Source organism: Pseudophryne corroboree, chromosome 12, assembly GCF_028390025.1.
Source record: "Pseudophryne corroboree isolate aPseCor3 chromosome 12, aPseCor3.hap2, whole genome shotgun sequence".
In the NCBI taxonomy this organism is placed as follows: Eukaryota; Metazoa; Chordata; class Amphibia; order Anura; family Myobatrachidae; genus Pseudophryne; species Pseudophryne corroboree.
In genome coordinates this window covers 41,275,855-41,288,052 of record NC_086455.1, presented here as the reverse complement: position 1 = coordinate 41,288,052, position 12,198 = coordinate 41,275,855, and the positions used below count along the sequence as shown (strand labels likewise).

Genomic DNA, 12,198 nt, shown 5'->3' with positions numbered 1-12,198 from the left:
GGAAGGCAGACACAAGTTTGCTCATGAGATTTGACCCAGCATTGAACTGTCTAGTAGGTAGCACCTCACATTACTGGCAGCTATAGGTGTGCAGTCTAAGGCCCCTCCCTAGCAAACTAAAAGTGTTTTGTATAGACACACCTGAAGGAGTGAGACACCTTCATTCTTAGACTTGCACCCGCCCGCACCTGACCCTCATTTATTTTAACTAGGTACCTAGCATGACTGCACTTGTGAATATGGCACAATTCTAGATAAGTCCAATTATTCAGAACAATAGGTCAGAAATGGGGTGGCTCCTGGGGTACGGGGCCTCCTGGACTGCCGTGGCTGGGCGACAACAGGGCATCGCAGCATTACATTTAATTTGGCACTTTCACCGTTTGTTTATTATACATGTTACACATTTTTTTCACTTATATTAATTCACCCCATAACACCCTTTTTTTCTCACCTATCCCTTAATCCTTCTCACTACACATAATTATTCCCTGCGATGCCCTGGGGTTGCTTGGCTGTGGTTTTTTGGGGGGTCCCGTGCCCTAGGTTTGAACCCCTATAGTGTTAGGTACTACAGCAGAGTGGAGTCCCTTGCCGCGGGGCTGCAGCTTCATGCATTGATCAATTCATAACTAAACTCCACTATTTATTATATGCTAAGCTATATGATATCAGTAATGCTAGAGACAGTGCACCTACAACACCCCCCTTTTCTTCTGTTGAACTGTCTAGTACCCTTCTAGGCACAATTAACCATATCACACTTCTTAAGGGTAGATGGTCTTTAACCTCTTCCTCTTCAGTAGATTTGGTTATAGGAATGTACTGAGCACAAGTTTATAAACGTTGCCTTCATTTTGTAGCTTCACTTTGCGTGTACATACCAGGCAGTGTATATATAGACATCAGTGGAACCAATGGATTTCAGCTATGTGTACAGGAACTGTTACTTATGGTTCCTGGTTACTACTTATGGGCCCTACACATTTGTCAATCCGCTGCTGAGCTACCCGACGGCGGATACAGCCGACGGGCAACCCGGCGGCGGGGGGCAGTGAAGTTTCTTCACTCCCCCCGTCACCCGGCTCCATAGCAGTGCAGGCAAATATGGACGAGATCGCCCATATTGGCCTGCATGCACAAGCGACGGGGCACCAGCGATGAACGAGGGCGGGGCCGCACATCGTTCATCGCTGGTTTCTCCACACTGAAAGATATGAATGGTATCTCGTTCATTAATGAACAAGATCGTTCATATCTTTCAGTATTCTCGCCCAGTGGGTAGGGCCTATTTGTACATACTGTAGGTGCATACATATCAATGAGAAAGCCTGAGTGGACTTCCATATTGACAAAAGCAAGTTCTATGATGTTACAATGGTGATATCGTCAAGGATTTGCCTGTATGTAGGAAAGCCCTGAAGGTACCTGGAGATATGTCTCAGATCCCTGCTGCTTGTCAGTTGAACCAGTGTAACCTGGATCTACAGTAGCAGTGCTTACAACGGCAATAAGGAAGATCTGCCATAAGTTTCCTGGTTTAAAGATAGGAAGATACAAATATGAAAACTAGCTGTCAGGTCTGTAACTGTGTCTGTTGCTGGAGGGGGCATTAGTGGGTCAGTGGTGGTGCGGTGGAGGAAACGAGGAGGCTGTAGAAGAATCCTGCGCATGTGCGCAATGATATTTATTTAGCACACAGATGTAAGACAATTACTGAAGCACAATAACAATACTGATGGTTTAAGAAAGGAAGCTGACAGAGGTATAACAGTCACAGGTGATGATCTGTAAACCAGTGAGATAAACAGTGATGACCGGCCTGGAAGCCAATGGCAAACATCGATGGTCAACTTGGAAATCGATGGTAACAGGATCAAATATGCAGATGATGGTAATGCAACTGATGACAGTGAACACAGGATTGGTCTGGAAACCAACAGCAATGAATTCAGTGTCTGTATATAAGCACAAGTCCACAAAGCCAATCAAGGCCAAAGCAGGAGACAGTTTGCAAATTGCAAGCTGGTTGTTTTAAGTGCCAATGGAATAGCACAATGCTGAATGCAGATAAACAACACACAGGTGAGAATGGTAAGTAGCACCTGGAGAGAGTCTCTTACTGCATGCAGAGGTGGAAGCTGACTCTCTCTGCACATGTTACACCTGCCCCCCCTGCAGTGCACATGGTTTTGCCCAATTGCTAACAAACTTGCTGCTGCGATCAACTCAGAATTACCCCCACTGCGTGGTATCATCTAATATTGTTAAATCAATGACTGGACTGTAGATCTGATTGGTTGCTATGGGTTTCTGCACTCCTTCAGTTTGTACTTATAGCATCCCTAATGTGCATCCTTCTATAATGACACAGCTCGCAGCAGCGTAACTCTTCCACTGGCGTCTAAGGATAATATTTCACTTTATCTTGACAGAGAAATCAATACCACATTTCCGTATAGAAATGAATGCAGATATCCTCAGATACATTATCCCCGCTCCCAATTTTTTTTTAACACAGACATGGAAATATAATTCTACATGCTGATTATTTTCTATATACTGTATGTTGTCACTAATATTTAAAAAAACAAACCATCCAGTGAATTTAAATAATGTTTATAAGGAGTATAAAGGTTTCCTGCTACAGGTCCAGATTAAGGGCTGTGGGGACCCTCCAGATGGGGGCTGACAAAAGGTACATAAATAGGAACAAGTTCATCATACAGGCCAACTCCTTATATAATGGGATTATGGGGCTCATTCCGAGTTGTTCGCTCGTTATTTTTTTCTCGCAACGGAGCGATTAGTCGCTAATGCGCATGCGCAATGTCCGCAGTGCGACTGCGCCAAGTAAATTTGCTATGCAGTTAGGTATTTTACTCACGGCATTACGAGGTTTATTCTTCGTTCTGGTGATCGTAATGTGATTGACAGGAAGTGGGTGTTTCTGGGCGGAAACTGGCCGTTTTATGGGTGTGTGCGAAAAAACGCTACCGTTTCTGGGAAAAACGCGGGAGTGGCTGGAGAAACGGAGGAGTGTCTGGGTGAACGCTGGGTGTGTTTGTGACGTCAAACCAGGAACGAAACTGACTGAACTGATCGCAGATGCCGAGTAAGTGTGGAGCTACTCAGAAACTGCTAAGAAGTGTCTATTCGCAATTCTGCTAATCTTTCGTTCGCAATTTTGATAAGCTAAGATTCACTCCCAGTAGGCGGCGGCTTAGCGTGAGCGAACAACTCGGAATGACCCCCACATGTATATTGTCGCCCAGACCGAATTGAGAAAAGGAGAAACTATTAGTTTTGATCTTTGTTTTTTTTCCTTTTGAATATACGTAGGTATTAATCATGTATTTGTAGAGATAACTCCTTTCTGAATCTCGAGGAAGAAGACGTTTACATAGTCATACTAAGACATTTACGTTCCTGATGCTTTCCTAGATGTTTAATTAGCAAAAGTGGAAGTTAAATCATCTAACCTTATTTCTCTCAAAGTATAATTTTCCAAGATCATAAATGCTAGGTAGATCAGTCGTATGAAGGTCATTGTGGTCAGTGGTTCTCTCTCTCCCCTATGTATATTTTTTTATTTGGGCTCTGTTACATATGCCATACACCTCATTCAGCCTCCTTCTACGCCAGGGGTGGGGAACCTTTTTTCTACCAAGGGCCATTTGGATATTTATAAAATCCTTCGGGGGCCATACAAAAATTATCAACTTAAAAATTAGCCTGCCCCCAGTAGTTATGCTCCAGTATATATGCCCCAAGTCAGTAGTTATACCCCCAATCAGTAGTTATGTCCCCAGTAGATATACCCCCAGTCAGTTGTTATGCCCCAGTAGATATGCCCCCAGTACATATGTCCCCAGTCACTTGTTATGCCCCATTAGATATGCCCCCAGTCAGTTGTTATGCCCCATTAGATATGCCCTCTAGTAGCGCCGCTTACACACACACACATTAAAAGAAACAAAAACCCACAATACTCACCAGCCCCGCTCTTGCTTCCAGACCGTTGCCCTCCGCTTGGCCGCCTGCTCCTCAGAACTATGGGAGAGACGTCATGACATCTCTCCCATAGCACCGCACAGTCGCACACGCACACTGCCAGAGCCGGAAGCCGGAGCTCAGGAGTGAGCTCCTGCCTCCGGCTGCTGCTTAGGGGAAGAAGCCAGGCGCCCGCTAGTAACAAAATCGCAGCGGGCGCCCGGCATCTCCACAGTTAGGTGAGCCTGTTCGGGCTGGATCAAGTGGCTCTGCGGGCCTTATACGGCCCGTGGGACTGAGGTTCCCCACCCCTGTTCTACGCACTCATCTCTTTTCTCCTCTTTCTTTTCAAGTGTAGTCTTCACAAGCTTAGTGGTGCTCTTTCACTCTGCTCCTTTCTCCCACTGACAATGTTGGTGTGTTCCAACATGTCGACGTCACATCAGAGAGAAAAGTGATAAAATGGGCAACACCAAGTGTTGCTGTGGAGACGTCACATAATTTGCTGCCAGGAAAGTAATGTCATATTAGCATGCGACAGTAAAATAGCATACAGTCCTGCTTCCTGGTGGTGGAGGCCCCTTGGATATGGAGGCCCCTAGGAAACTGCCTATTCAGCCTATCCTAAAATCTGACCCTACCCTTTTAGAGCGATAAGGATCTATGTTGTCTTTACCATCACCATAGTGAGTTCCTTTGGGCCTGATTCAGAGGTACTGATACAGTAGCGGCTGTGACTTTTGTCGTGCCCGATATTGTGAAATTATTCTTATGCAGGGCCTGATTAAGGTATGTGGGGGCCCCTGGGCAACAGACTTGTGGGGGGCCCCATCTACGCCATGAAGGGGGAGTGAGCAGTATGTCTCACCTCCAGCGTTCTCAGTCTGTTCTGGCCCGCCTGGCTGCCAGCGCCGATAGGCCACCTGCTGCTCCAGTTGCGCTGCTCTTGGCAGTGCCACTGATTCCCCTGCTAGGCCCCGTGCTGTTCCCGCTGCATTGCCCTCGGAAGTGCCGCTCTCTGATTCCCCTGCTAGGCCCCCTGCTGTTCCCGCTGCATTGCCCTCGGAAGTGCCGCTCTCTGTCTCCCCTGCTAGGCACCCTGCTGCTCCCATTGCTCTGCTCTCAGCAGTACCACTCCTGTAGCGAGACCATGCCATCCTTCCACCTTGGTGGATAGCAGTGGCCGAGTCTTGGGGACAGTATGTGGGGACCCCTAATGTGTTGGGGCCTGGGGTGATTGCCCCTGTTGCCCCTCCTATAATTTGGCCCTATGCGTATGCTGCAGTTGATTGGCTGTCTACTCGGATGTCCACCGGCTGTGGCTCTGATCTGCTGTGGTGCGCAAGTAATCACACCATTTAACGGACATTGACTGCACTATCGGACATTAGAGCAGCCCTGTTACTTAGAATGTCCCACGATACACAACTAACCGGTGCCAGTGGAACTGCATCGTAAGACACAGTATCGACACCCCCCCCCCTCCCAACACGCCCGCCAACAAAAGCCACCCCCAGTCACGCCCCAGGAAGGCCTATCAAAATTGCATGGCTTTCAATGAGCCCAGATGCATGCGCAGAGTGGAAACATTGGACACTTGCTCCAGACAACTCTCCTCCATCCACTACTGGATGTGGCACTTTGTTCTGTAAAAGAGTTCCAACATCCAGATCTCTATCAAACTTGATCCGACAACTACATTCATATATATGGCCAAATGGGAAACATCCAACTGTCTGATGCACAGGTCTATTGGCCAAGGATACTACAGTTAAGGGGTACACACAGAGAGATCAGTGCTTAATTTCTAAGCAATCTGACTAGACTGCTTAGAAATGAATGCCCTTATTTATCAACGAGTGATAAATATCACTGTGAGTGATAAATTGCACCAGCCAATCCGCTCCTAACTTCCATGTCACAGGCTGGGTTTGAAAAATGACAGGAGCGGATTGGCTGGTGCAATTTATCACTCGCAGTGAAATGTATCACTCATTGATAAATAAGGGCATGAGCACGGATCTCTGTGTGTGTATGCCCCACAGCAATAGCAATGCACGGCCCCTTCGCGTTGCTATAGCTGACTCTAGATTGGCCTGCATGCATGCCAAATCTATTTAGATCGCTCATTTCACCGCTGAGTGTGGTTGGATGATGGCCACATACACAGGGAAATGCAATCTTCATACAATGCATTTACCATCCATCTGAGTGGGAACACCCTACATTCTGACTAGACGCGTCCTCTAGCAGAGCTCCTAGGCCACACAAAGCAATGACAGCTCATTTTGCTAAATAAGTTATTTTTCCAATTAAATAAGTGTTAGAATGTTTAATTAGTGGAGCAGCGTCAGAATATGGTAGTGGATTTCACAGGTGAGGATGCAGCCTAGTACAATGTCTTCAAGGTATTAGCACATTTTAATTAACAGCAATCAGTAGTTGCCTGTCTGTGCCAGTGCAAACACAAAGAGCCTGTAGACAAACACAGCTCATCACACTCTTCCAAACTGTATTTCTCAGGCCAGTATTGAGGGATGCCTCACAGACTGGGGAGAGAACATGTGTTTCATAAGGCATTACACAAGGCAATGAGGAGCACTGCTGTGTATATTATACTGGAGAATCATCTCTGGCACATATTGTTCTTATAATATATATATAGGATGTAGTATATCACCCCAGGGTGACTTGCTGCATAGGATCCCAGTGCCGGGAGGGGGGCGGGCGCTTGGTGACGTCAGGGGGTTAGTTATTTAGGCTGGCTGGGGGTGCAGGCTGCGCTGCAGAAGGAAGGAGGACGCAGTAAGTTGGAAAAGCAGCAGCAGGAGGAGGCTGTGAGAGGAGCCCCGTAGGGCTGTCACGGGCAGCTCCTGGCAGGCGACAACCATCACACATACCGCCTGTTACTAGCCATCACTGGGGAGGATGTTGTGCATTACCCGGCACAGGAGGCTCTGATTGCAGTTGGAGCAGGATTTGGTGCATGTGGGAAATCCTCTTTATCCAGTGACCGGGAGAGTGCGGCGGAGAGTGACCGGGAGAGTGCGGGAGCGCTGCGGCGGAGAGTGAACGGGAGAGTGCGGGAGCGCTGCGGCGGAGAGTGACCGGGAGAGTGCGGGAGCGCTGCGGAGAGTGACCGGGAGAGTGCGGGAGCGCTGCGGAGAGTGACCGGGAGAGTGCGGGAGCGCTGCGGCGGAGAGTGACCGGGAGAGTGCGGGAGCGCTGCGGCTGAGAGCCGCACATGCTGTAGCTACGCTGCCCGGGATCCTAGCATGATGAAGCCGCTCCCAGCTGTCTCTGATCACGCAGGGCAGGAGTGCTCCCCCAGGCGCAGAGAGAAGGGGGAGGCGGGCTCGGAGCGCCAGAGGACCCGGGAGCGCCTGGAAGCCACCCTGGCCGGACTGGGGGAGCTGGGATACCTGCGGCACAGGCAGGAGACCCTGGTGAGGGCTGCTCTCAGTCCCGGGGTGGTGGGGTGTGGAGACCCCGCTGGGAGAGGTGACAGCCCCCGGAGTCTGGAGGAGAGGTACCTGGAGGAGAACATCTTGCTGCTGAAAAAACAGCTGGTAAGTAACGGGGTGCTGGCGGGGGGGGGGGGGGGGGGCAACTCTGGGCAATCCGTATGTGCTGGGGGCAACTGCGTGTTTTTCCTCAATGCAGGGGGCTCATCATTGTGTGCTGGGGGGGGGGGGGGGGGCAATATATGTGCGCTGGGGGGCAATTTAAACTGTGTGTGCTGTTCCTCCATGCAGGGGGCTCATCATTGTGTGCTGGTGGTAATGTGTGTGCGCTGTACCCCAGTGCGGGGCCAGGGTATGCAGGGATGTGATCTGTATACACTGCCTTTGTGCAGGAGTGTGGCACTGCAGCAGAGTATAGCACCGGGCTTGGTGCAGCAGGGCAGTTAGCCGGCATGTAGCCGGGGGCAGATGGGGTGTGAGTGCGGTCACTTTGGGCAGACTTGCGGTGTGTGAACTGGCTGCAGCGATCGCGCCGAGATTGCACAGAGCCCGGTCACCAGCCCCCTGTGCACAGTCCTGGGATTATTACAGCCGGGTTAGAAGCCCTTGGTGTTAATGGTAATTGGATAATGAAGGAGTTTACACTGGGGTTCGTGGGGAAGTAATATAATGTGGGGGTAGCTGCCGGTGCAGTTGGATTGGGGTGTTACGATTTGCATTTATCTTAGAGTAAAGCAAGAGCTGTATGTTGCGTTGAGCTCATTGCTCAGGCTGGGGCTGTCTCCGTGGCCATCTATATTATCCCTTGCAGTGGTTTCCTATGTAACACTCCCAACCAAGAGCCCAGCGCAGGGCTCTCTGCAGAACCCAGGCAGTGTCTCCTTCTGCACTGTGGCGACTTGGAGGATTTTGCCATAAATAAATAAATAATAATAATAATTTTATTATTATTATTATTATTATTATTATTATTATTTACGAAGACCAAATTCGGTCTGAATAACGGGTTTACGGACACCTAGAGGAGTCCTTATTTGGAGTAGGACCTGGTAATACCATGCGGCCACCAGGGGGCGCTCCCCGGGCGCAGGATACAGGCCCTATCTGTCTGTGCAATAGAACATGTTTGCTTTTCTGCCCTAGGTGATCTCAGTAGTTTTGTAGTCTGCTGAAAGGATAGCCAACATAAAGGACTATCTTATACATGCATGCTGATTAACTCCTTCAGTGTCTAGTGTGCTTGGCTATTGATTAGGCTGTCGCCAGACACCATCTATTGAATGCCCTCCACCCATGAGTGCAAAAAAAATAATCAATACTGTTTGGAGTTTGCAATGGATACATGATTATTGTGTTTCTAAATATTTGTTCCTTTTGACTGCTATTTCCAGTAACTAAACGAAAATAGGGACAAAGCAGTCTGCATTTGTATTCCGTTGTGTGCAATCGAGCAGTACTGGTTTTCCATCTTCCCCCTAGATGCCAGTCACTGTATGCGTGCCGTGGTGTTGGGGTATTTTATTTCCTCTGCTGATCAACCAATTTATTTTTCTCTCCCAGAACTGCCTCCGTAAAAGGGACGCTGGCCTGTTAAATCAACTTCATGAGCTGGACAAGCAGATTAATGATCTGAAGCTAGATGTTGAGAAGACCACAGAGGATCATCTGGAAACAGACAGCCGCCCCAGTTCAGGTAGATTAAAGCGCTTGCATTTTATGTCTAAAATGCAAAACCTTTCTCAAGGGCATTCTCAGTCTGTGAAGAAATCAAATATTTATTTATTTTAAGAAGGGATTATAGAAAAGAGTCTTTTTTTTTTTTTTTTTTTTTTTTTTTTTTATTCTCCATAAAGTCCTGAAACACTAAATGATAACTCTGCCACCACTGATGAAAGCAAACGCTCACTTTTTAATAAAGATTTTAAATTGATAGAGCCAGTCTTACCCATTATTTACTGTTAAACCGCCATATAAAATAAACTGCTGTACGTCTTGTGCCTTATGTGGAATCTTCGTTTAGAGTCCTTCTGTTAGTCGTTTTGCCAGACTGTATATAAGATGCAGAATGAGTGTCTCGCACCATATTTAGCTTGTCACCTCACCGTATGAATGGTTGCCACCTAAACACATTGCACATCCTATTGAGACTGTGACATTAATGCAGTTAAGAGGTGTAACATGTAAAACAGTGCACATATACACTATATAGTAACCATTGGCTTTGTAATATTATAGTGCCTCCCGCCAAAATAATGGCTTATGGATGAGACCAAATTCAGTTGCAGTAATGTTACACAAATCTGAAGTCATTAGCAACGGTATTCTACATCAGCAATAAATTCTATTTTTTATTTTTAGGATTTTATGAGTTGAGTGATGGGACGTCAGGATCTCTCTCTAACTCCTCAAACTCTGTCTTCAGTGAATGTTTATCCAGCTGTCAGTCTAGCACCTGTTTTTGCAGCCCTCTAGAAGCATCAGTAAATATCACAGATGGTCAACAAAGATCAGCAGGTAAAGGTTCCTCCTGTGATTTTTACATTGACTGTTGGAAAATGTGGAAGGGCTTTTCCCCCCTTTTTTTTTTTTTTTTTTTCTTTCTTTTTTTTCTTTACATTTTATCCTATTTTTTATTTTTTTTAATAATACCCACACAGAAGCTAAAAGGATCTATGTACTAAGCTCTGGAGAGTTTCAGTGGACAGAAAGTACCAGCCAACTAGCTCTTAACTGCCATGTTACAGGCTTTGGGGTCTATTTACTAAGCTTTTGGCTAGAGATAAAGTGTATGGTGATAAATTACCAGCCAATCAGCTTCTAACTGCCATGTCACCAGCTAGGTTTGAAAATAACAGGAGCTGATTGGCTGGAACTTTATCTCCAGCCACTTTATCTCCATCCAAGGCTTAGTAAATAGACCCCTTGGTTTGAAAAATGACAGCTGTACTTTATCTCCATCCAATTTCTCTCTCCAAGGATTAGTACATAGATCCCTTAATTTGTGGCCATTATGTCAGACAGTACGTCCAGACGATTGGGTCCACCATCCTCATCAAAATCTGATTGACTGGGCAAGTTGTGGTCCACTATTAAATGGTATTGGGTCAGTCTTGGCAAACATGTCCGCCTGTCTAGAAGGTTGACTGTCCTGTTTGTAAAAAATGCAGATTACAGTTCTAATGCAACAAAACCAGAATTAACAAAGCTTTTCCAAGTTTATGGTAACACCTGATAATGTCCATAATGTGGTGATAGCCTTTTCCTTTGTAAAATCATCAACCCTGGCAAAAAGATGTATTGTGTGGATTTTAATGTACATTCCCTGGCCTCGAAATGGAAAAAGTTGGTATTAAAAGTTTATACCTTGTAAATCTAAAATACTAAGCAAACTCCACTCTACTTCTGTATGTCATCCTGTACTTCGGAAATGTTTTCTTTGTTTTGCGTAATCCTTCTTTACATCGAATAAAAAATCCCAACATACTTTGTTCGGTTTCTTAGTAATGGTTTTTCTTCTTCTCAGATGATTTCTTTGAGTGGTTGGACTACAGAGAAGGACAATATGAAAGTACGGGAACTGTGCGTCGTTCTCTCTCCGCACCCAGTTCTAACATAGCGGAAGTTGTTGCTGATGTACATCCTAAGTATCAGTGTGATCTGGTGTCTAAGAACGGCAATGATGTGTACAGATATCCAAGCCCTCTTCACGCGGTGGCTGTGCAGAGCCCGATGTTTTTGTTATCGATGATGGGAAACATGGAGGTGGAGGAGGAGAGTGAAATGGGTGCAATTATGAATGACTGCTTAGTGCCTGACCTGGACTCCGTAAAACCTGAAGACCCCCTTCAGCGGCAGAGTAGTGTCTGCTCTGCCCCGCTTTCAACTGGTAAAAAATTGGACGGTTATATTTTAAGCGTGATTCAGAAAAAATCTCATCCCATAAGGACTAACAAACCCAGAACCAGCGTAAATGCAGACCTGGGGAAAGGTATTTTACGGCATGGGAGTATGTGTGTCAAACAGACTAGTGGCATCTCTCATAGCAACACCACTAACCTGAAGAATCCTAAACAGCTCTGTTTACATTCCTCTGGAATCCTCTCAGGGGATAACTCTTACCCATCTCTGAAACAGTGCTCTAAGGAAACTCAGGGTGAACAGCTGGAAAGTAAAAAGATGCCATCAGTCCTGCGTTATCAGTCAAGTAACATTAATGAACTACAAAGCCAAAACAATTCTCTGAACGCTGTGCAGGCTGTCTGTCAAAGTATCCTAAGGGTCCCCGTGGCTGGAACATCAAATATTCAAAAGGACGTTAATGTAAATCCAATGCCATTAACGAGTCCTTTCTCCACGGTTTCCAATCTTCTTTGCAATGCGTCACCTAAGGAAACGCATAGTATTGCTCCTCTTGCCCAAGAGAATAAAATTCTGCCACTGCCAAAAAGGATTTCACCCAAAAATACAATAGACACTTATCATATCTCATCACTTGATGAGAGACCACCATTAGACTTCAAGAGTGAAGGGTCCTCCTCCCAGAGCTTGGATGAAGGGCTATTGGTCAATGCACACTATATACCTGCACAACAACAAGGTGTAAGGCTACATAAAACAACCAAAAATGTGAAGATCGTGAAGAGCTCCACTTTTAAACACAGGTCAAATGTTCAAAATATTATGGACAATGGGTCTCAGACGTTGAAAGAAAAGAGTAAGGTTATCAAGAAATGCAGGTTTC

General features: G+C 46.3%; 1 protein-coding gene across 1 annotated transcript in view; it reads left to right on the top strand.

Annotated features, from left to right (window-relative positions):
- The first annotated feature begins 6,765 nt into the window (after positions 1-6,765).
- DACT1 (dishevelled binding antagonist of beta catenin 1) overlaps positions 6,766-12,198 on the top strand; it is a 6,760-nt gene continuing 1,327 nt past the window's right edge. Inside the window, exons 1-4 of the mRNA XM_063947393.1 lie at positions 6,766-7,562; positions 9,018-9,150; positions 9,816-9,971; positions 10,981-12,198. The exon at positions 10,981-12,198 is cut by the window's right edge and continues 1,327 nt beyond it. Coding sequence (XP_063803463.1) covers positions 7,269-7,562; positions 9,018-9,150; positions 9,816-9,971; positions 10,981-12,198 — 1,801 coding nt within the window. The 5' untranslated portion in view covers positions 6,766-7,268. The remainder of the gene's footprint in view (positions 7,563-9,017; positions 9,151-9,815; positions 9,972-10,980) is intronic.